The sequence below is a fragment of the Carettochelys insculpta genome, chromosome 10, assembly GCF_033958435.1.
Source record: "Carettochelys insculpta isolate YL-2023 chromosome 10, ASM3395843v1, whole genome shotgun sequence".
Lineage (NCBI taxonomy): Eukaryota > Metazoa > Chordata > Testudines > Carettochelyidae > Carettochelys > Carettochelys insculpta.
The window spans coordinates 52,096,343-52,119,667 of record NC_134146.1 but is presented as its reverse complement, the minus strand read 5'-3'; the positions used below and the strand labels follow the sequence as shown (position 1 = coordinate 52,119,667).

Sequence of the window (23,325 nt, the reverse complement as noted above, 5' to 3'; positions counted from 1 at the left end):
GTTGACAAAACTCTCTAGTGTAGACCTAGCCCTAGAGTCTAGTGGCCAGAAGGAACCAACACTTACGACCACAGTGATCCTTTCTGACCTTAAAGTCTATTAATTTTCATTGCCAGAATAGATTTTTAGAAAATGAAAAAATGGTTAGGGACTAAATTCAGTAGAGTAGAGACAATCAATAGGGTGTGTGAATTGATAATATGGTCATCCCTGTTCTGTGGGGCAGCTGGGTTTTAGAGTTCACTCATGATTCAGCCTGTCTTGTAGTCCTTACACAGGCAAACTCTCCCCTGCTCCCCCCAATTAACGTCAGAGTTTTGTTTATGTACAAAATTGCCAGCTCAGCCTCTGACAGATTATTAAGACAATCACAAATTTTCTGCATCTACTCAATGCTACACCTAGTACAAATGGAGATAATTTGGTAATTTAAAAATATCACCATACAATTCCTGAAGCATACTTCCTTAATACAAAACTATTTTCCTGCCTCTCATGAGCACAGTGATATATTGTTGAAGGGGACTGGCTTGATTTCTCTCATCACCTCTGTCAGCGAATAAGCTCAAGGATCCACACTTCCACGAAACATTTACGTTACAAATTTGCCTTTAGTGTGACTGCCATTCAACAGTTCTCTGTTCAGTTTCAAACCTCTCAGTTCTCACCACGTTTGTAACCACAATTTATTTTTAAAAACACGAGGTATTTGTAGAATGGTGCACAATTTCCAAAGACATTTTTCTTTGTTAAAAACATGTTTGTGAACTCATAACAATACATGTGCTCATAAGTAAAACAAAAGATGAAAACCTGTTCTCACCAGGTGAGAAAAAGCCCTTCAGAGAAATGAAGCTCTCTCCAATCTTGTCAAAGTCGGGTACAAGTTTGGCAAGATCTTCTGCATCAGGAAGAGCCTTGAAAAGTTTTTCTGGAGAAAAAGAATACACAAATGTTTGATTTTATAATAGGCATGAATAGTTTACACTGTTAATCTAGTAATCATCCAAAAATTTAAGTGCATTCACATGCTTATTCTATTTTTCTTTCTCAGGAATCAAAATGATTCTTTGTATATTTTAACATTTGTTTATGTTTCTCTGTATGTTTGACAGTGAGAAAGAGCATCTTTACAACATAATTATTATAACAAACATTTCAAAGACAATATTGGCATACTTTTCAATTTGTTTATTTGGTGCATTCAACAGCATTTTATGGACAGGGAGTTTCATAGTTCCTTCTACATATTCAGCCGGGTAGCACCCCCCCGCCCTCCTTTTTTTTGGTACAAATATTTCACACTGCAAACGGAAAGATAAACACTCATAAAACCAGGCACTTCAATGCCATAAATAAATAAATAAATAAATAAATATGCACACCAAAAAAAGAAAAACACAAACTAAAAAACTGAAGGAGTTCCCTGAGAAAAATGTTGCAGCTGCTGTTACTTTGACTTCTTTTCTTAAGAGAAAAGCAACAAATGAACACCTGCCCCCTGTGCCCCAAATAATGGCATTTCAGGTGGACAGTATATTTTAAATATCATCACAGAGCACGTATGATTGAATTATGGAATACTTAGGGGTTTTTTTTGCCTAGTCTCAAGCAATGCACCTATGGGAAGGACAGGTGATTAATCACCATCAAATGTTACGTGATCTCTCCCTCTTACAATGCACACAAGCTGCAGGTGCCTGCCTAAGACTCACACCATAGTGCGTGTCTTATTAAAATCATGATATGAAACATTTCTATAGAAGCAATCAGCTTCTAAACACCTGTGTTCTTAAATCTCCATTTGGTGCATGCTGATCTTTAGCAGTCAAAACATATTTTAACTTTTGAGATACCAAAGTCAATGTGTTCATCAAGCTCCCAAATGAAGTCAGGAATAATCCACTTATAGTCACTGAGATCAGGCAGCATCTCCTTCCATTGATCATATGTCTAACATGAAAAGAGAAAAAAATGTCATAAGAGAAGCATATATATGTTCTACTTGAAAGAATTTATCTACATTTTACTATCCTATCCTCTTACAAATTGGCTTTGTGACACAGTTACAGAGCATGTACCTAACAGTCAAGTAAAAGAGCAGTAGCCAAGTTAGTCTGTATCTTCAAAAACAACAAGAAGTCCTGTGGCACCTTACAGACAAACAGGTATTTTGGAGCATAAGCTTTCATGGGCAAAGACTCACTTTGCCAGATGTGTGAGCAGTGGGGTTTCAGAGGAGGATTTAAAGAGGGAGTCTTAGTAAAGCGGAGGGCCAGAGCTGACAAGGTCCATTCAACCAGGGTGGATGACCCTTAATCGGCAGTTAATGTGGAGTTGTGCACATTAAGAGAGGAGAAATCAAGTCAGTTCAGTTCGGGGGATGTAGCCCATTGTCAGTTGCTAATGTGGAGTTGTGAACATCAAGAGCAGAGAAACTGCTTTTGTAGTGGGCCAGCCACTCCCAGTCTCTGTTCAGTCCTTGGTTGATTGAGTCATATTTGCAAATGAATTGCAGCTCTGAAATTTTGCTTTGTATTTTATTTTTGAAATGTTTTTTGTTGTAGGACTGCTACTTTTAAATCTGTTACTGAGTGTCCAGGGAGATTGGTGTGTTCTCCTACAGGTTTTTGTATGTTCCTTTCCTGAGGTCCGATTTATGTCCATTTATTTTTTTAGATAGAGACTGTCCATTTTGGTCAGTGTAAATTCTCCGCTCTTGATGTTCGCACCTCCACATGAGCAACTAACAATGGGCTACATCCCCCCTGACTGAACTGACTTCATTTCTCCTCCCGATGTTCACAACTCCACATTAACTGCCACTAATGGGCCACATCCATCCTGACTGAATAAACTCTGGCCCTCCCTTTACTGAGACTCCCTCTTTAAATCCGCCTCTGAAACCCCTCCCCCTACTCATGCATCTGATGAAGTGGGTCTTTGCCCACAAAACCCCAAATACCTATTACTCTATAAGGCGCCACAGGACTTGTTGTTTCTAAAAGTCAATAAAACTCAATCTGATTACTGTCCAATAAAACTGTTGTGGTAATTGAAATAACATATCTCCCTCTAACATCACACTTTCCACCAGTGTTCCCGGGAAGCAGAGCACTGGGGTGGCCGCCCAAGAGAGATTCAAATGCCGTAAACTCAAATATTGCTCTCCATTGTCTTTATCTGATCAAGGCTGCATGTACACTGAGCCATGCTGTCAGCAGCATAACGCAAAGGAGGGCTCCGAAAATGCAAATGACTGGTCATTTGCATACGCACATGACCAATTTGTGTATTCATGCAAGATCGCCCTGCCAACAGAGGCTGCGGCAGGCAGAAAACAAGCAGTGTACACATGGTTCCATGGTTCTGCCAGCAAAACCCCACTTTGTCAGCAGCCCCTTATGCCTGAAAAAAATCAAGCTGCCAGCACTACGGCTCAGTGTAGACACAGTTGAAATGACTATACAGTTTAGAGATTACAGCAAGAAATACTAAACTGAAATGCGTATAAAACAACATATAAAACAGATTCTTTGAATACATACCTTTTTTGCTGTATAGCCACCACCAACAGCAGATCCTAATATAAGATAACGAAGTTTTAGAAGTCTTGAAGTCAGTCTAGCTAGCCAGAAATTCCTATGGGGCGGATATCCATACTTTAAAGATAAAAATTTGGCTTTCCGTAAAGGAAGATGATTAAGAGAGGAGAAATGCTGAAGTGATATCCTTAATGGAAACTTTGGATTTGGATAATGGGGATGATGAATACTTCGGGAAACAAGGTGCAATTTTTGCAGTGGTGGTTTTGCTTTTAGTCCATAGCTGTTATTTGCTAAACGTTGGCAGACAACACTGAAAGAAAAAAGAAACAAAGTAGCAAATTAAAATTGTGTGGCAACTCTACTCAAAACACCTTCTGTCCAAATAGTCCTGTATTCTACCTTCAGCATGCGAAATGTGCATGGGAATGTGTTTTACTTTACATATAGTACATAAATAGGTATAAATCATATTGAATATAAATGCATTGAGTTACACAAATAAAAACATGTACCCATATTTCTGTGGTATGCACACAAGACAGAGTAGGAAGTCCATATAAGAACACGGCTACCATTTTCTACTGCTGCCTTACAAAAGAAAAATCTTTTCACAAGATACATATAACAGAGACTAACTATTAACCAAACACAAAACTGGATTCAAAAACTCTACATTAAAAGACTGTTGTTAAGATCACAAAATCAAGCACTTTGCACAGAATGACATTTTCTAATGTTTATCTTAATTCAGCCTCTTGTGAATAGGCATTATGATAGTTTTAATTACCTGATCACATACTTTTGTGCGCTACAGTTTTTCAACAAAATGGTTATTTTTTTAAAATTAAACATGGGAAAAATAAGTTATTTTATCCTATGCTCATTATTGGACATTGGACATTTCAGCCTAAGATTTTGCAAGAATAATTTAACTTCAGGAAGACATTCAGTCTAGAAATTTCATTTTGAACAATTTGAGTTTCACACACTGTTTTTCTAGATCAGGGAAGAGCAGAAAACTTTTCATGGAACGACTCCTTTTGTACTTGTCCAATCTGACTATATTAGCAGCAATAAAAATTAAACACATTACTTATAATAATCCAAAATCTGAATGATCCTAAAATTCTGGAAACCACCCCTTTTTTATTCACAGCCGTCTTTGGGATTCTAAACTCCATTTAGTGTTTTCCATTTGAACAGACAGAGAACAGCAGAAATGCCTAATCTCCCAGCAATGGAATCACTGGCTCTTCTCTTCGCAACACCAAAGGAACTAATATTAACATATTTTAAATCAGAAAGCATCAAAGATCCACACTGACATTTTTACATTTACCTAAAAATCCTTTTATGTATTTCCTCCTACTTTTACATATTAATCTTTCTTTAAATTTTTGAAATTTTTTTTAAATCTGCTTTCCCGGCTATTCTTCCAGGCTTTTATAACAACACATGTTCTCCTCTCCTCCACCTCCTTTCCTACTAACCTACCTAGTTCTCTGAACAGTGGGGATGAATTAGTTACATTTATCATGGACAAGGACAGCTCCCGGACTAATGCGATATGTTATACCTTGTGGGATGAAGGTGGACAGCCTTTGGTGGGGAAAGAACAGGTTAGGAGCTATCTAAAAAAAGCTCAACATACATAAATCCATGGGCCCGGACCTAATTCATCTGAGGGTTCTGAGGGAGTTGGTGTATGTTGTTCACAAGCCCTTGGCCGTTATCTTTGAAAAGTTGTGGAGATCGGGAGAGATCCTGGACGACTGGAAAAAGGCAAATGTAGTGCCCATCTTTAAAAAAGTGAAGAAGGATGATCCAGGGAACTATAGGCTGGTCAGTCTTACATCAGTCCCTGGAAAAATCATGGAGAGGCTCCTCAAGTAAGTCATTTTGAGGCACTTGGAGGAGGGGAAAGTGGTCAGGAATAGTCAGCATGGATTCATGAAGGGTAAGTCATGCCTGACCAACCTGATTAGTTTCTACGATGAGATAACTGGCTCTGTGGATAGGGGAAAATCAATGGATGTGATTTATCTCGACTTTAGCAAAGCTTTTGATACGTTCTCCCACAATATTCTTGTCAGCAAATTAAAGGAATGTGGATTGGATAAGTGGATGGTACGACGGATAGAAAGCTGGCTAGAAGGTCGGGTCCATGGGTAGTGATCAATGGGTCAATGTCGGGATGGCAGTCGGTTTCTAGTGGAGTGCCCCAAGGCTCGGTTCTGTGTCCTGTTCTGTTCAACATATTTATCAATGACCTGGATGAGGGGTTGGATTGCACCCTCAGCAAGTTTGAGGATGACACTAAGCTAGGGGGGGTAGATAAGCTGGAGTGTAGGGATAGGGTCCAGAGTGGCTTCCACAAATTGAAAGACTGAGCTACAAGAAATCTGATGAAGTTCAATAAGTGCAAGTGCAGAGTCCTCCACTTGGGCTAGAAGAATCCCAAGCATTGTTACAGGCCGGGGTCCGACTGGCTCGGTAGTAGTTCTGCAGAAAAGGACCTGGAAGTTGCAGTCGACAAGAAGCTGGACGAGTCAACAGTGTGCCGTTGTAGCCAAGAAAGCTAATGGCATATTAGGTTGCATCAAGAGGAGCGCTGCCAGTAGATCCAAAGAAGTGATTGTTCCTCTTTATTCAGCTTTGGTGAGGCTGCATCTGGAGTACTGTGTCCAGTTCTGGGCCCCCAATTATAGGAAGGATGTGGATACACTGGAGAGGGTCCAGCGGAGGGCAACCAAAATAATTAGGGGGCTGGAGCATATGACTTGTCAAGAAAGATTGAGGGAATTGGGTCTGTTTAGCCTGCAGAAGAGAAGACTGATGGGGGAACTTGATAACAGCCTTCAACTTACTGAAGGGAGGTTGCAAAGAGGCTGGAGAGAGGCTGTTCACAGTGGTCACGGATGGCAGAACATGGAACAATGGTCTCAAGTTGCGGTTGGGAAGGTCCAAGTTGAACATTAGGAAACACTTTTTCACTAGGAGGGTGGTGAAGCATTGGAATGGTCTACCCAGGGAAATAGTGGAGTCTCCATCCCTGGAGGTGTTTAAGTCTTGCCTCAACAAAGCCCTGGCTGGGCTGATCTGATGGGCTTGGCCCTGCTTAGAGCAGGGGGCTGGACTCAATGGCTTTTTTTAGGTCTCTTCCAGCTCTATTGTTCTATGATCCTATGATCATATGCCAACACATTATTCTGGACAAGAAACATTTGATATTCTTCTCCTTTCATGGACATGTTCTTACTGAAGCTATGACATTTCACTACCACTCACTCACATGACATTGGAAAAAAAGAAGTGCAAAAGGACCTTTGAGCCTGAAATTGATCTTTTATGGCTGCATTGAGATTAAAAGGCTGGAACAAAACATATATGAAAGTGTTTTCTTCCTTATGGTCTCAGTCCTTCAGACACTTCATGCACAGAACTCTCAATGAGGATCCCTAAATGCTTTTTAAAAAAAAAATGCATCTCTGGAGTTGTGTTGCAAAAACCAACAGTCCCTAAAAATCAGTATGCTTGAAAAGAAACATCCTGCAATTATTTCTACTCTAAATTACAGGGCCACAACTTCTTAATTTATTAGTCAGTCACCTAGGAAGAGACATGGACCACAAACAATAGGAGCCCATAAGCCCTTCCAACCATCACTGCCTTGAAATTAAAACACAAGAGGATTAAAACTCATCAGTTAAGGCTTTAACAGAAACGTTGATTTCATAATTATTCATGAAAGTACTTTCAGCATGGGCTAGATCACCACAGCACCAGAAACACTGATTCCTTCTGCTTTAGAAGCTAACAACTGAGAAGAGTATGGTCAGTATATAAGGAAGCTCATAATTGCACTAACTCTTTCATTTTCTGAAATCCAGTATTTGCTGAAATAGCAACTGGGAATACACTAACAATAGAGCTGGTTGGGAACTAGAAAGCTGCACAGAAATATTTATCAGAGGAGCAGCCATATTAACCCGTATCCGCAAAAACGAGAAGTCCCGTGGCATCTTATAGACTAACAGATTTATTGGGACGTAAGCTTTAGTGGGCAAAAATCAAAGATGCAGTCTGATGAAGTGGGTCTTTGCCCACAAAAGCTTGTGCTCCAGTAAATCTGTTAGTCTATAAGGTACCACAGGACTTCTTGTCGTTTTTTTGTTTTCCAGCAGAGAAAGAAACATAGTAGTCATGTGATGCCCACTTCAAGCTGGTAGTTTGAACCCAGCTTAACGGGATAACTGATAAAACCCTATTTTTGCAACAACAACAACAACAACAAAATCACTGGGTGATTTTTATTTTAAATCTAGTTTTTTATCCTGACCTTTATTTTTTCCTTATATTCAAGGTGCATTTCTTTAGATAGCACAGCAACTAGAACTTAGCTGACAATTATATTGTCATTTGAATAATGTCTACAGTATCAGATCTCTTCTGCTTTAAAATGTACATAAGAAGTTCATGCCACTTCTCATTAAAATAAGAGCACATTCCAGTGATATGCTAAGATCTTTATTATCCCCCTGAGGTGTCACATACTTTAGCCAGAGCTGGTCAAAACGTTCTCAACAAAACAAGGCATCCAAAAATGCAGCTTTGTCAAAACGTATTGATTGACAAAGGTTTTTAGTGGGAAGAAGTTGAAATGTTTAGTTTCAATAGTATTGTTTCGATTAATTTTAACATTTATATTACAATAATAATTTTAACGGTATGTTACATTTAGATAGTTGTATATATACAGTGTATATTGTATCTATTACAAAATATATAAACTTTTTCTTCTGAATACTCATTTCATTATAAATGTTGGCTTTCTAGTTCCCAGCCAGCTCTACTGTTGGCATATTCCTGGTTGCCACTTTAGCAACTACTGTATTCTAGCCCTTCCTCTTGTCCTTGGCAGTCACTCGATAATGAGTCAGACATTCTCACTAGCAATCACAGACTACACAACAGCAATACGAATCCTGGAACGTTTCCTTGCAACAAACCCTGTTGCCAAATTTGTCCACATATTTATTCTGAGGATACCATCACCGGGCCTAACAACATTTGTTACAAGATGAGGGGCTCATTCTCAGGTACCTCAACCAATATTATATATGCCATCATGTGCCAGCAATGCCCCTCTACATTGTACATCTAACAAATTGGGCAAACTCTTCGTTTAAGAATGAATGGACACAGAGCAGACATTAGGAATCTCAATACACATAAGTCTGTCAGTGAGCATTTCAATGGAGTTGGCTATTCTGTTAAAGACCTGAGAACATGCATCCTACAACAAAGAGACTTTAAAAACATAATTACATGAGGAAGTTTGTGCACTGGGGTTCATATTCAAATTTGACATAATTTACACTTGGCATGAACAAAGACAGCAATTATCTCACACGTTACAAGGACTGCTTCCTTTCCTTTGATGTTCATAATTATCACAGGCAAGACACTTAACATCCCCCACCCTCTTTCTTGAGTTCATGTATTTGATTTGTCAGTTTTTCTTCCGATTTTTTTTTTAGAATCAAGTGGACAGCTGAAAACACTCAAGACTCTTGTTAACTTCAAGCTACCACTAGGGAAAGCTATTGGATTAGGGGCAGAACCAGAGAGTAGAGGAATTCATGGGGTGAGCTGACCTCATGAAGGACTACTGAATGGTAAAGCAGAGATGACCTCTCTCTTCCACTTTCCAGCAACCTAAAGCTCTGCAAAGAGAAGAACTAAGGAGAACTTTACAATAACTATAGGGATTGTAGTTTCATATTTTTAAAATACTTGCAAGACGTGGTTAAGGTGAAGATCAATCTCTCAAGTACAGTACAAAAAAACCCCCCAAAATGGTAGAAAGTAAGCATCTTCCTGGGGTGGCCATATGCAAAAAGAAGCTGGATAGGAGAGGACTAACATTTGCATCTTTCTCTGTGTGATTTTTGTACACAAGTGAGATTTTGTCCATAGGTGCAATGGAACTACAGACGAAAATGGCACAATTTATTTAGACTTCCGAAGGATGTTTGAGAAGGTTTCTCAGAAATGACTGCCTAAGAACCCTGGTAATTACACGGTGTAAGACAAAAGCATTGTCTGGTATGAAAAGCCAGTTAAGAGACAGGAAATAAGGGCTACATCTACATTACCACAGAAAATCGACCCGCACAGGATCGATCTTCCAGAGTTCAATTTTGCATGTCTTGTACAGATGCCTGAAATCGATGTCTCAGGGGTCAAAGTTGACCCCTGTACTCCTCATGAGATGTGAGGAGTAAGACCTCCCCCACTAGAGACAGCAAAGTTAGACCAGGGTAGATACGTCGAGTCTACCTAAGCAATTTCCATAGCTAGAATTGTGTAACTGGTCAGCTTACTTTACCTAGAGTAGACATAGTCAAAGTCAACATAAGAATGGTCATATTGGGTCAGACCAAAGGTCCGTCTAGCACACACAGTGGCCAATGCTGGATGCCCCAGAAGGAGTGAACAGAACAGGGAATCACCAAGTGATCCCTCCCATCACCCATTTCCACCCTCTGACAAACAGAGGCTAGAGGCACCATTCCTACCCAACCTGGAGAATAAGTATTGATGGATATATAAGCCATGAATTTATCTAGTTCTTCTCCGAACCCTGTTAAATTCCTGGTCTTCACAACATCCTCTAGCAAACTGTGAGAATAAACGGTCAGTCGTCGCTATGACAAGATGCTTTAAGGTCGCACATTAATTCTAGTGGTGTTAATATGATTGTCCTGGGGAAGACAGGGAGTAGCGAAGTACCAAAACCTGCAGCTCGCATGGTTACTGACATTAGCCAGGTACAAACAGCCGGGAGGCACGTCAGGGAGACTTAAGTAAGGTGTGTTCCTAGCTCACTCGAGACACGAAATTCACCGTGGACAAAACCAGCGCAACACACAATGGGGGGGCGGGGGAGAACTAATCACTGGGACGCCTCAGGTCACAGCTGGAAGCTGGGGGACAACCTCGGCTCAGACACGCGCCATTCCAAGTCCAAGCCCAGCACTGGGCGGCGCACGCAAGGGGAGGGGGCGCACGGGAACGCTGCACCGCCCGCACGGACCTCGGCGGCTCAGCCTCCCCCGGGCCCCGGCTCCTTCCCAAGGGACAGGGCAGAACTGCCGCAGCTCGGGGCGCTCAGACACACCCGGCGTTGCGCCTGCCGCGCCCCCGGCCCCTCCCGCCGCAGGCCTGCACGTCCGTGGGGCCGGGCTGTCCCCAGGTGCGTCCCACGGGCCCGGCGGTGCTGGGCCCCAAACCCGCCCGCGAGCCCCGCCGCCTCCCGCGCTCACCAAACGGCCGCGGCCCGGGCCCGCCACATCCTGGGGACGGGGGCACGGCGCGCCCGGCTCGGCCTCAGCACCACGGCGCCCGGGCGGCCGCCGCCACAGCCCCGCGCACGTCAGCCCGGAGGCAGCGCCCCGGCTCTGCGGGCAGCGCGGGGGCTTCCGGGAAGCGGCGGTCCGTCCGCGAGCGGGGCCGGCCGGAAACTGGCGGCCGGGAGAAAGGTTCCGGGCCCGGCTGAGCGCCGCTGCGGGGCGGGGCGGAGCGGGGAGCCTGCCCGTGCCAGGCCCGCTCGCTCTGGCGCTGCGCCGCCAGCCCCGCCCTGACACCGCCCGCGGGGGAGGGGGGCGGGGCTCTCGCGGCTCCGTCACCCCCTCCCCCGCCGCCGTGACGTCTCAGCCCGCAGGTGGGGAGCCCCCGACCCCCGCGTGGGCAGGGCGTGACCCAGCCCCGCCCCCCCCGTGCCCCACGCTGGCCCCTGCCCAGCCCCCTCCTGGCGGCGCGTGCCCCCCGGCCCGGCCCGCCCCGCACTCCCCATGGCCGAGCCGCGGCGCACAGCAGGGTGCGGCGCGGGCCGGCTGTCTGGGGAGCCACCCTCCTCCCCTGCCTCGGAGCCCTGCCGCGTGCTCGAGGGGCGCGTGCACCGCCCCCCCCCGGTGCATGCCAGGTGCCGCCGCCACCCGGGCCGTACCCCCGCCTTCACCCGTGTGCTGCCCCTGGGGGGACTGCGGTGCTGCCTTGCTCCTGGCTGGCACAGGGCCACTGCGCGGCAGAGAGCCCCCTTCATCCCCAGCGGCTTGTGCTCAAATAAGTCTGTTCGTCTTCAGGATCCCGCAGGAGTCCTTGTTGTTTTTGCAGGTGCAGACTAATGGCTACAGGGTGATTACAAGAACGCACATGACAATAGCCCGAATAAACCTTATTGAATGTCACTACAGGGGCTCGTTTGCATCCTTGGCTTGATGTAATTCTTAAACCCCCCCCCGCACCTTCTACCTCTCTACTCTGGTTTGCTCACCTTGATCATTTTTTGCTGATTTGTCCTCCTTGATTACTGTTTTTGGTTCTCTGTGTCTTAAGTATTGAGTCTGGTCTGGTCTGGCTATGGTCTGAAGAAGTGGGTCTGTCCCACCAAAGCTCATCACCTAATAAATTATTTTGTTAGTCTTTAAAGTGCGACTTGACTGCTTCTCTGTTTTCTTATTGGATTACGTTTGTGTTTCACTATAGAGCAGGGACTGTATTTAATTTCAAGGGGGAGGGAAGCCACTGAACAATGGAGAACGGGTGGGCAAATTCACCCAGGCTGTAACTCCTCCAGAGACTTACCTCCACTCCATCTGGAAGGAGGCCCACATATACTGGTTCAAACTGGATTCCCCAGGGACCAATAGACAAGGAATGGACTTGTGATAGAAAAAGGCTGCAATACAATGAATTTAGGGCCATCGTTTTGATCCAGCAAGTGGAGAGCACCTGTTTCATGGAGAGTCTCAACAAGCCATAGAAAAGAAGAGCTGGAAGGACTAGAGCCCATCAGACTGTTTTGCTAGTTCTGAGCTGAAGTTATGAACATGTGACCAGAGGAAAAATCACTGTGTGGTGCTTGAAGGATTCCTGTCCAACCAGAGTCCTTGCTACGGGGAGGGGGTGATCTCTAGTAAACTCAGTAGCTGGCCTATAAGGTTCTTAATGTTTTATCTGTATTGTTTTACATCTCTCTGGGAAATAACAGTGCATAGGCAAGGAGCTGTTCAGCCTGGAAATACCCTGGGCAGAAGGAAGAGAGCTGCATACCCCCACTCAGCCCAAGAACCTGAGCCAAAAACATCTAGGACACATTCGTTTGCTGAACCACAGAGAAGAAAAATAAGTGCAGTTGTCCTGATCTGTGACGCAAAGCACAAGGGTTCCTTTTAATTTAAGCCTTGTTTTTTTTTCTGGTTTAAGTTTGTTTATTTTTACATTGGTTTGGGATTGTTTAATTTAAAAAAAACATTTTGCTTTAAAAATGTATTGATTTAACCCTTACACTTTGATACATGTGCATATATATTTCAATAAAGAAATGAATGAGAAAACAGCATTATTATGGAGAGACTTAAATGTGCAGATTTACCACTAACATGTAATATTTACTTTATACAGTAGAGGGCATCAGTAAACTAATAGACAACACAGCAAAATACAAAAAATGTTTGCAGCTGATAAATCTGATCTGAAGTCACTGGAAAAATTCTATCCAATTCTGTGTTGCCTGTTTCATGTTAGGTTGAGCTATAACTACAAGTATGTCAGAGTGCCAGAAATAAAAAAAATTAAACACTGTGTTTTGTTCTAACTGGGCACTTTCTCATGCTCCTCTACTAACATCATATATGCCATCATGTGCCAACAATGCCCAGATGCTTTGTATATTGGACAGACTTCTAACTCCCTTAGACAAAGGGTCAACGGGAACAAAACAGACATCAAACCACTCCAGATCCACAAACCAGTTAGTCAACATTTTAATGGAATGGGGCATTCTGTCAATGACCTCAAGGTATGTGCGTTACTGAAGAGAAATTATCGCACCGTTTTAGAAAGAGAAGTGGACGAGCTGACTTTTATATTCAAATTCAGCACATTAACACATGGTTTAAATCGTGATGGGAACTTTCTGAGTCACTATAGGGGCTCGTCTGCATACTTGTCTCAATCTAATTCTTGATCTTCCCCCCCACCCCTCCACTCTCTGATTTGCTCACCTGGATTATCTTTTTCTGATTTGTCCTCCTTGCTTACTGTTTTTGGTTCTCTGTACCTTGAATATTGAGTCTGTTCTGGTCTGGCTATGGTCTGAAGAAGTGGGTCTGTCCCACGAAAGCTCACCTAATAAACTATTTTGCTAGTCTTTAAAGCGCTACTTGACTGCTTTTTGTTTTGATAGTGTATAGACTAGCACGGCTTCCTCTCTGTTACTATGCTTTACCTTTGTTTTCAGTGCAAAGAAAGAATCCTCCATACCACAGAATCTTCACTGGAACAGGAATCTTGCTAATGACTTTAATGGGAATTGGATTGGGCTCACACAGTGGAATAGACACATGGGCGCATAATCTTCCCCTAGAGCCATGCATGGTGAGGACCCTCTGCATGCAATTTGCTTCCATTCCACAGCGAACATTGGCTCAGCCACTTCTGCCACATCCTTGCACTGCCTCCTGATTCTGGAGTCCCCAGGGTCTGTGCTCGGAATAGTAGCAGAGACTGGGCATGCAGGGGGAGGATGGGTGATAATTTTGCTAGCTCCAATTTAAAGAAGAAAAAAAAGAGCTCAAATTATGAAATTATCTTAAAAATCTTGAGCCTCTAAAAAAGCACATTGGGGTGCTATATATTTTTCTCCTGATTTCAGTGTCATGAGACGTCTCCTATTCCATATTTCCTCTGCAAAACATGAGCATGAGAAAAAAATTGAAAGTTGAGATTCTCAGGTAATAAAATTAACTTTTCTAAGTGGAGTTTAAAGAGAAACGCCAGATATCATGAGGCTTGTGATGACATCGTGACTGCTGACAACACCATGGCTACGTCTACACGTGCACCCAACTTCGAAATAGCTTATTTCGATGTTGCGACATCGAAATAGGCTATTTCGATGAATAACGTCTACACGTCCTCCAGGGCTGGCAACGTCGATGTTCAACTTCGACGTTGCTCAGCCCAACATCGAAATAGGCACAGCGAGGGAACGTCTACACGCCAAAGTAGCACACATCGAAATAAGGGAGCCAGGCACAGCTGCAGACAGGGTCACGGGGCGGACTCAACAGCAAGTCGCTCCCTTAAAGGGCCCCTCCCAGACACACTTTCATTAAACAGTGCAAGATACACAGAGCCAACAACTAGTTGCAGACCCTGTATATGCAGCACGGACCCCCAGCTGCAGCAGCAGCAGCCAGAAGCCCTGGGCTAAGGGCTGCTGTCCACGGTGACCACAGAGCCCCGCAAGGGCTGGAGAGAGAGTATCTCTCAACCCCCCAGCTGATGGCCGCCATGGAGGACCCCACTATTTCGATGTTGCGGGACGCGGATCGTCTACACGTCCCTACTTCGATGTTGAACGTCGAAGTAGGGCGCTATTCCCATCCCCTCATGGGGTTAGCGACTTCGACGTCTCGCCGCCTAACGTCGATTTCAACTTCGAAATAGCGCCCAACACGTGTAGACGTGACGGGCGCTATTTCGAAGTTACTGCCGCTACTTCGAAGTAGCGTGCACGTGTAGACGCAGCTCATGTGTGGGATAGAGTGTGCTCTGTTGGAAATACCTATTCCCACTGTACTCCACGGAAATCAGTCCGTAAAGATAACAGTTTGAAGGCCCATCCTCTCTGTGGCAGCCTCGATCAGGGAAACTCTTGGTAGCATGGCCCTACTACAAGCAGATTTTGACCATTTTTTCTGACATGAGTTTGATTGCTCTGCAGTTTGCAGAGCCTCCATTGTCATATACATTGCAAACTCTTCCCATTGGCTGCATCTGACCTGACAGACGTTGGCAGTGTCACATTTCAGGGGGACTGTACCTGTATTCCCACTCCTTGGACTACAAAGCGCACGTGGTGTCATGCTTCCAGCTCCCCAGCCATTACCTTCCTTGGCTAGAGACATGGATCTCTCCATCCTGACTGGGTATTTTTAGGCTGAACAGTCTCCTACATACATGGATCAACCCCAGCAAGTAGTAGTAGGCATCCTTCAGTCTACCTAGGCTATGGATCGTGCCCTTTGTAGTTCCATTTGGGATCATCATTTGCAGCATTGACTGTGACTGCGAAGGCCCACGTGAGAGTGACAGTCCTTGCTGCATCTGTTGCATGTGTAGTGAGTGTCTGGCAGGTCCTTACTGTGCCTTCTGTGCGCTCGCTTCTCCCCTGCTAGCTGTCTGATCCTCATCTCACCCTTCTGAAGGCCCTTGTGCAGTTCCTGCCTCCATCTGCGGCAATTGTCTGCCAGCTCCTCCCAGCTGTCCAGCTCAATGTCTACCTCCCCGAGGTCCCTCTTGCAAACATCTTTGTAGCGCAACTGGGGGCATCCGGGAGGTCTTTTGCTAGAGGCTAGATCACCATACAGGATGTCTTTTGGGATCCTTCCATCATTCATCCTGTGGCATGGCCAAGCCAGCGGAGCCACCGCTGCCTGAGGAGGGTGTGCATGTTGGGATTCCAGCTTGCTCAAGGACGGTGGTGTTGGACGCTCTGTCCTTCCATGATATTCCAAGGATGCACCTGAGGCAGCGCAAGTGGAAGAGGTTCAGCCTCTTTTCCTGGTGGGTGTACAGGGTCCAAGACTCGCTGCTGTAGAGGAGGGTGCTGAGGATGCAGGCTCTGTAGACTTGCATTTTGGTGTGGGTGTACAACTTGATGTTATTCCACACTCTCTCGCTGAGTCTGGACAGAGTTGTGGCTGCTTTTCTGATCCTCCTATTTAGCTCAGTCTCCAATGACAGGGTGTCAGTGATGGTGGACCCGAGGTAAATGAACTCGTATAGTATAGTTATCAGTGCTGATTGATGGAGCTTCAGCAACGTCCTGACCAAGTACATTTGTCTTCTTTAGGCTGATGGAAAGCCCAAAGTCCTTGCATGCTTTGGAGAACTGATCCAGCAGTTTCTGAAGCTGGTCTTCTGTGTGTGACACTACAGCAGCGTCATCTGCGAACAGCATGTCTCTCATGAGGACTTCCCGCACCTTAGACTTAGCTTTCAGCCTTGCAAGATTAAACAGTTTCCCATCAGATCTTGTGTGCAAAAAGATGCCCTCTGTTGAAGATCCAAAGGCATGCTTCAGGAGGAGTGCGAAGAAGATCCCGAACAATGTCAGAGGAAGGATGCATCCTTGTTTGACGCTCCTCCTGATGCTGAAAACATCTGATAATGTGCCGCCATATTGGATGGTTCCTCTCATGTCTTCGTGGAAAGACTGGATCATCTTGAGTAACCATGGTGGACAGCCTATCTTGTGGAGCAGTTTGAACAGACCATCCCTGCTGACCAAGTCGAAGGCCTTGGTCAGGCTGATGAAGGCAATATAGAGTGGGCACCCCAGCAAGACATACTGCATAAAAGGGTAGCAATCACGCACTACATTCTCTGCAGAGGCTATGAATACCTTAACAGTTGTATGCTATCATGCAGCAATTTTTAAGCAAGCACACTTATTCACAAGGTAAGAGCATTACAGAAAACATTAGAAAGAATACAAGAATCTACATGTTTCAGAGGGGCAGCTGTGTTACTCTGTTTCAGCAAAACCAACAAGGAGTCCTATGGCACCTAAAAGATTAACAAATTTATTTGGACATAAGCTTTCAAGGGCTGGAACCCACTTCATGGCTGTGTCTCCACTAGCCCCAAACGTCGAAATGGCCATTTGCATGGCCATTTCGAAGTTTACCAATGAAGCGCTGAAATGCATATTCAGCGCTTCATTAGCATGCAGGTGGCCGCAGCACTTCGAAAATGATGCGCCTTGCCGCCGCGCGGCTCGTCCCGACGGGGCTCCTTTTCAAAAGGACCCTGCCTACTTCGAAGTCCCCTTATTCCCATGAGCAGATAGGAATAAGGGGACTTCGAAGTAGGCGGGGTCCTTTCGAAAAGGAGCCCTATTGGGATGAGCCGCGCGGCGGCAAGGCGCATCAATTTCGAAGTGCCGCGGCCGCCCACATGCTAATGAAGCACTGAATATGCATTTCAGTGCTTCATTAGTAAACTTCGAAATGGCCATTTGCGTGGCCATTTCAAAGTTTGGGGCTAGTGTAGACACGGCCCATCAGATGCATCTGCCAAAATAAATTGTTAGTCTTTAAGATGCCATAGGACTACTTGTTTTTATGAGACTCTGTGTGCATGCTGATGAACTTACCAGAGATCATCTCCAACCCCAACAAAGGCTCTGGTAGGTGTCAGTCCTTCAAACTCCACACAGTTTTTTTTTTTTCCTGTGGTTACAAGTGTAAGAGCTTGTACTCAGAACAGCACATTTATTAATAGTTCCAGCTTCCCTTTATGCAGCCGTGCCTTTGATCTTCACATTCCATGAACAGGTAACCAGCAGAGAGTGGGTTTCTCCTCAAGGCATAACTTCAAAAGCTTGAGTTCCTGCATAGCATTGTCCCCAGCAACCAGCAGCAGGACAGAGGGGGCTCACCCTAGACCAGTGTCTCCCAAACTTTTCAGCATCACCCCCCCTTTTGATTTTTGAGTAACCCTCACGCCCCCTGCCTCTTCTTTACCATCATCCAACCCTCCTTTTAAAAAATAATTCAATTCATAATTTAAAATAAACACAAAAACGTGATATAAAATGTTATTTAAAATTCAAAATAAGCACAAATAAAAACAAAAAGCAGTTAAGCAGCACTTTAAAGACTAACAGATTAATGTATTAGGTGATGAGCTTTCCTGGGACAGACCCACTTCTTCAGACCATAGCCAGACCAGAACAGACTCAATATTTAACGCACAGAGAACCAAAAACAGTAAGCAAGGAGGACAAATCAGAAAAAGATAATCAAGGTGAGCAAATCAGAGAGTGCAGGGGTGCTGCGGGGGAGGTCAAGAATTAGATTAAGCCAAGTATGCAGACAAGCCCCTATAGTGAGACAGAAAGTTCCCATCCTGGTTTAAGCCACATGTTAATGTGCCGAATTTGAATATAAAAGCCAGCTCGGCTGTTTCTCTTTGAAGAACAGTGCGAAAGTTCTTTTTCAGTAACACACAGACCTTTAGGTCATTAACAGAATGCCCCATTCCATTAAAATGTTGACTAACTGCTTTGTGGATCTGGAGTGTTTTGATGTCTGTTTTGTGCCCATTAACCCTTTGTCTAAGGGAGTTAGAAGTCTGTCCAATATACAAAGCATCTGGGCATTGTTGGCACATGATGGCAGATATGATGTTAGTGGAGGAGCATAAGAAAGTGCCCATGATTCTGTGAGTAACCTGGTTAGGTCCAGTGATGGCATTTCCAGAGAAGTTATGTGGACAAAGCTGGCAGAGGGCTTTGTTGCAAGGAAAGGTACCAGGACTGGTATTCCTGGGGTATAGACTGTGGCTATTAGTGAGGATCCTCATGAGGTTGGGAGGTTGTCTGTAGGAGAGAACAGGTCATGTCACCCAGGGCCTTCTGGAGTGTGGCATCCTGATTAAGGGTAGATTGTAGGTCTTTAATAATTTGTTGCAGTGGTCTGAGTTGGGGGCTGTAAGTGATGAAGTGGGTCTGTCCCACAAAAGCTCACCTAATAAACTATTTTGCTGGAGCAGCGAACAGGGGGCAGCAGCTAACAGGGAAGGGAGTTTGCCTCTGGGCAAAGTGTCCTAGAGAAGCTTGGGTGAGTGTGGGATTTGGGGGGCTGTGTGGTGAGCTGGTGGGTGAATGTCTGTCTGTCTGCAGCTTGATCAGCTGCCTAGGTGCCTGAGCTTGTGCTGTGCAGAGAAGAGCAGTTTACAAGGTGTGAATTGGGGGAGTTCCCTGCCAGGTGAGCCTTCAAGGGCTGATTAGACTGGAGGCAAGTCTTTGAGCCAGGCCTGACCAGCTGGGAGCTCTCCCTATAAGAAGGGAGCTCCCAGCGAACAGGGGGCAGCAGCTAACGGGGAAGGGAGTTTGCCTCTGGGAGTTCGCCGAGGGAGGAGCCCCGTGTTTGTCCTTTTCAGGTATGGTGTTCCACCTGTGCCCTGCAAGGCAGCACTACCAGGAAAAGGAGTCTCTGAAGAGAAGAGCCTGAAGAGTGATGGGGGAAGGTGGACCTGGGGGCACTGAGAGCAGCTCAGCGGAGAGGGGCCAGTGCAGTGAGGAGGGCGGACATGGGAGCAGATGGGGGTAGTGGGTTGGGGAAGGTCCTATGGTGATGGTAGCTGGGGGGAGGGGCGGTGAAAGGTGGGGAGGAGGGTCCTGGGGATATGAGGTCATTGTTCTGCAGGGAGCTATGGTGACTCGTGGTAACACGGAGGCATGAAGTAGTGGGATCCTTAACCACATTCTCCACACCCCACTGCCTTGTGGGTTATCCTGGGAAGGAGAGAGGCTAAGGGAGTAAACCCTGACAGAAAATCCGGAGTGGAGTCCGAAGGCAGTTCGGTGTCAACTTCTGGCACTGTCCCGGCAGCTCCTGCAGCTGAGCTGGTACCAGACGTGGAGGTTATCCTCTCCTTTGGACTATATCAGTAAAGCCGAGAGGGGGACACTGGTGTCTGGGCAGCCCAGAGTCTCCATAACAAATGCCCAGGCTCGCGCCCAGAGAGGTACTCCGGCATCGCTGAACAGCATTGCGTCAACACGGGAGGCAACAGATACCGGTTATAAGCTCTTGCTCGATTGGCGTAGAGAACGAGCTCCAGGGGTTGCCTTCGACGGTGGGAGAGATCCTCGCATCTCACTGGGCAGTCACCGCCCGCCTCAAGCTGGGCAGCCCCCAGCCAATAGGGTACTGTCCCGCCACAGTTCACCTGCCTCGCTGGGTGCGTGAGGCTTAAGGTTCCTGAACCTGACAAGTGACTGAAATTTGGGCACCAGGCAAACCAATAAGAAAATCAACCAGAAATGAGAAACATCAACAATTCAAGCTTGCTTGCTGGAATGTGCAGACCATGCTGACCGGCTTGACTGAAGATCTTCAGGCCATCAGTGACACCCGCAAGACCGCTGTCATCAATGAGGAACTGAAGAGGCTCAGAGTTGATATCGCTGCACTGCAAGAGACGCGACTCGCAGATTCGGGATCTCTAAAGGAAAAGGACTACACCTTTTTCTGTCAGGGTAAAGCCCAAGAAGAACCCAGAGAGCATGGTATTGGCTTTGCTGTCAGAAACACCCTTCTACAAATGGTTGATTTAGTCATAGGCAGATCAGAAAGACTTCTTCAGATCACGCTTCAAACTTGCGCCGGTCCTGTCCACCTGATCAGCGCTTATGCTCCAACCCTGTACGCCACACCAGAAGTAAAAGACAAGTTCTATGACGTGCTTAGTGCTGCTGTAGCGCAAATACCTGCTTGTGAACAACTGTACATCTTGGGTGACTTCAATGCAAGAGTTGGAGCTGATTGGGCCTCATGGCCTTCCTGCTTAGGACACTTCGGTGTGGGAAAAATGAATGACAATGGACAGCCTCTCCTTGAACTGTGCACGTACCACAATCTGTGCATCACAAACACCTTCTTCCAAACGAAGCCCCAGCACAGAGTGTCGTGGAGACACCCACGCTCGAAGCACTGGCATCAACTAGATGTGGTCATCACTAGGCGTAATAACCTCAAAAACGTCCTTCTGACACGCAGCTATCATAGTGCTGACTGTGATACAGATCACTCGCTAGTTTGCTCCAAGCTCAAGCTGAGACCCAAGAAGCTGTACCGCTCTAAACCTGCTGGAAGGCCCCGCATTGACGCCAGAAAGACGGCAAACTCGGAGAAAGCTGAAAAGTTCAGCGAGACCCTCCAGGAAAATCTGCGCAGCGGCCCTGGGGGTGCCGATGCGACATCCAAATGGCAACATCTGAGGGATACAGTTTACAACACGGCCTTGTCGGTGTTTGGAAGAAGAGCTAGAAACACGAACGACTGGTTCGAAGCTAACTCTGATGAGATGATTCCAGCCATTGAAAAGAAGTGCGCTGCACTCCTGGCGTACAAACGCTCACCGAGCCAGAGTACCCAGGAAGCACTTAGAGAGGCCAGAAGAACAGTACAGCAGACAGCCAGGCACTGTGCCAACAACCACTGGCTCCAGCTATGCAGCAGCATCCAGACCTGTGCCGACTTTGGTAATCTCAGGGGAATGTACGAGGGTATGAAGAAGGCATTAGGACCCACCCAGAACAAAATGGCACCTCTGAAATCCAAATCTGGTGAAGTCATTGCTGACAAAGCCAAACAGATGGAGCGCTGGGTTGAGCACTACTCTGAGCTGTACTCGCGCGAGAATGTTGTGGTTGACGCAGCCCTTGATGCCATCGAGCTCCTACCAGTAATGGACGAACTGGATCAAGAACCGACTGTGGATGAACTGAAGAGAGCCATCGACAGCATTGCAGCAGGAAAGGCCCCTGGTCAGGATGGTGAACCACCAGAGGTAATCAAATGTGCTGCGGACACACTCCTGGAACCCCTACATGAGCTACTGTGCCTGTGCTGGAAAGAGGGTGAGGTTCCACAGGATATGCACGACACTAACATTGTAACGTTGTATAAGAACAAAGGAGACAGAAGCGACTGCAACAACTACCGTGGAATCTCCCTCCTAAGCGTCACTGGTAAGCTGTTCACTCACGTCATCCTTGGCAGACTCCAGAAGATTGCTGAGAGGGTGTACCCCGAATTGCAGTGCGGATTCCGCGCAGAGAGGTCTACCGTTGACATGGTCTTCTCTCTAAGGCAGCTGCAGGAGAAGTGCAGGGAGCAGAGAAAGCCACTCTACATAGCCTTCATCGACCTGACCAAGGCCTTTGACTTGGTCAGCAGGGATGGTCTGTTCAAACTGCTCCACAAGATAGGCTGTCCTCCACGGTTACTCAAGATGATCCAGTCGTTCCACGAAGACATGAGAGGAACCATCCAATATGACGGCGCATTATCGGATGCTTTCAGAATCAGGAGCAGCATCAAACAAGGATGCGTGCTTGCTCCGACATTGTTCAGGATCTTCTTTGCACTCCTCCTGAAGCATGCCTTTGGATCTTCAACAGAGGGCATCTTGCTGCACACAAGATCTGATAGGAAACTGTTTAACCTTCAAGTATCAGAGGGGTAGCCGTGTTAGTCTGGATCTGTAGTAGCAATGAAGGGTCCTGTGGCACCTTATAGACTAACAGAAAAGTTTAGAGCATGAGCTTTCGTGAGTTAACTCACTTCTTCAGATGCTGGTTCTGGAAATCTGCAAGGCCAGGTATAAATAGGCCAGAGCAAGGCTGGGGATAACGAGGTTAGCTCAGTCAGGCAGGCTGAGTTGTATTGTCATCAGTAGATCTGGAGGTGTGAACTCCAAGAGAGGGGAAGCTGCTTTTGTATTTAGCCAGCCATTCACAGTCTTTGTTTAATCCTGAGCTGAGGGTATTGAATTTGCAGATGTTTAACCTTGCAAGGCTGAAAGCTAAGTCTAAGGTGTGGGAAGTCCTCATCAGAGACATGCTGTTCGCAGACGATGCTGCTGTAGTGTCTCACACAGAAGACCAGCTTCAAAAACTGATGGATCAGTTCTCCAAAGCGTGCAAGGACTTTGGGCTTACCATCAGCCTAAAGAAGACAAACGTACTCGGTCAGGATGTTGCTGAATCCCCATCAATCAGCATTGACAACTATATGTTAGAGGTCGTCCACGAGTTCGTTTACCTTGGGTCCACCATCACTGACACCCTGTCATTGGAGACTGAGCTAAATAGGAGGATCAGAAAAGCAGCCACAACTCTGTCCAGACT

General features: G+C 45.8%; 1 protein-coding gene across 5 annotated transcripts in view; it reads right to left on the bottom strand.

Annotated features, from left to right (window-relative positions):
• OPA1 (OPA1 mitochondrial dynamin like GTPase) overlaps window positions 1–11,044 on the bottom strand; it is an 86,890-nt gene extending 75,846 nt beyond the window's left edge. For 4 of the 5 annotated variants that reach the window (XM_075003943.1, XM_075003945.1, XM_075003944.1 and 1 more), the window contains exons 1-4: window positions 10,877–11,044; window positions 3,549–3,858; window positions 1,857–1,953; window positions 824–931 (exon numbers count right to left, since the gene is read on the bottom strand). In XM_075003943.1, coding sequence (XP_074860044.1) covers window positions 824–931; window positions 1,857–1,953; window positions 3,549–3,858; window positions 10,877–10,905 — 544 coding nt within the window. In that variant the 5' untranslated portion in view covers window positions 10,906–11,044. Of the gene's footprint in view, window positions 1–823; window positions 932–1,856; window positions 1,956–3,548; window positions 3,859–10,876 lie in introns of those variants that run through there. The other variant, XM_075003947.1, reaches the window with a different exon arrangement.
• Between the last annotated feature and the right edge of the window lie 12,281 nt (window positions 11,045–23,325).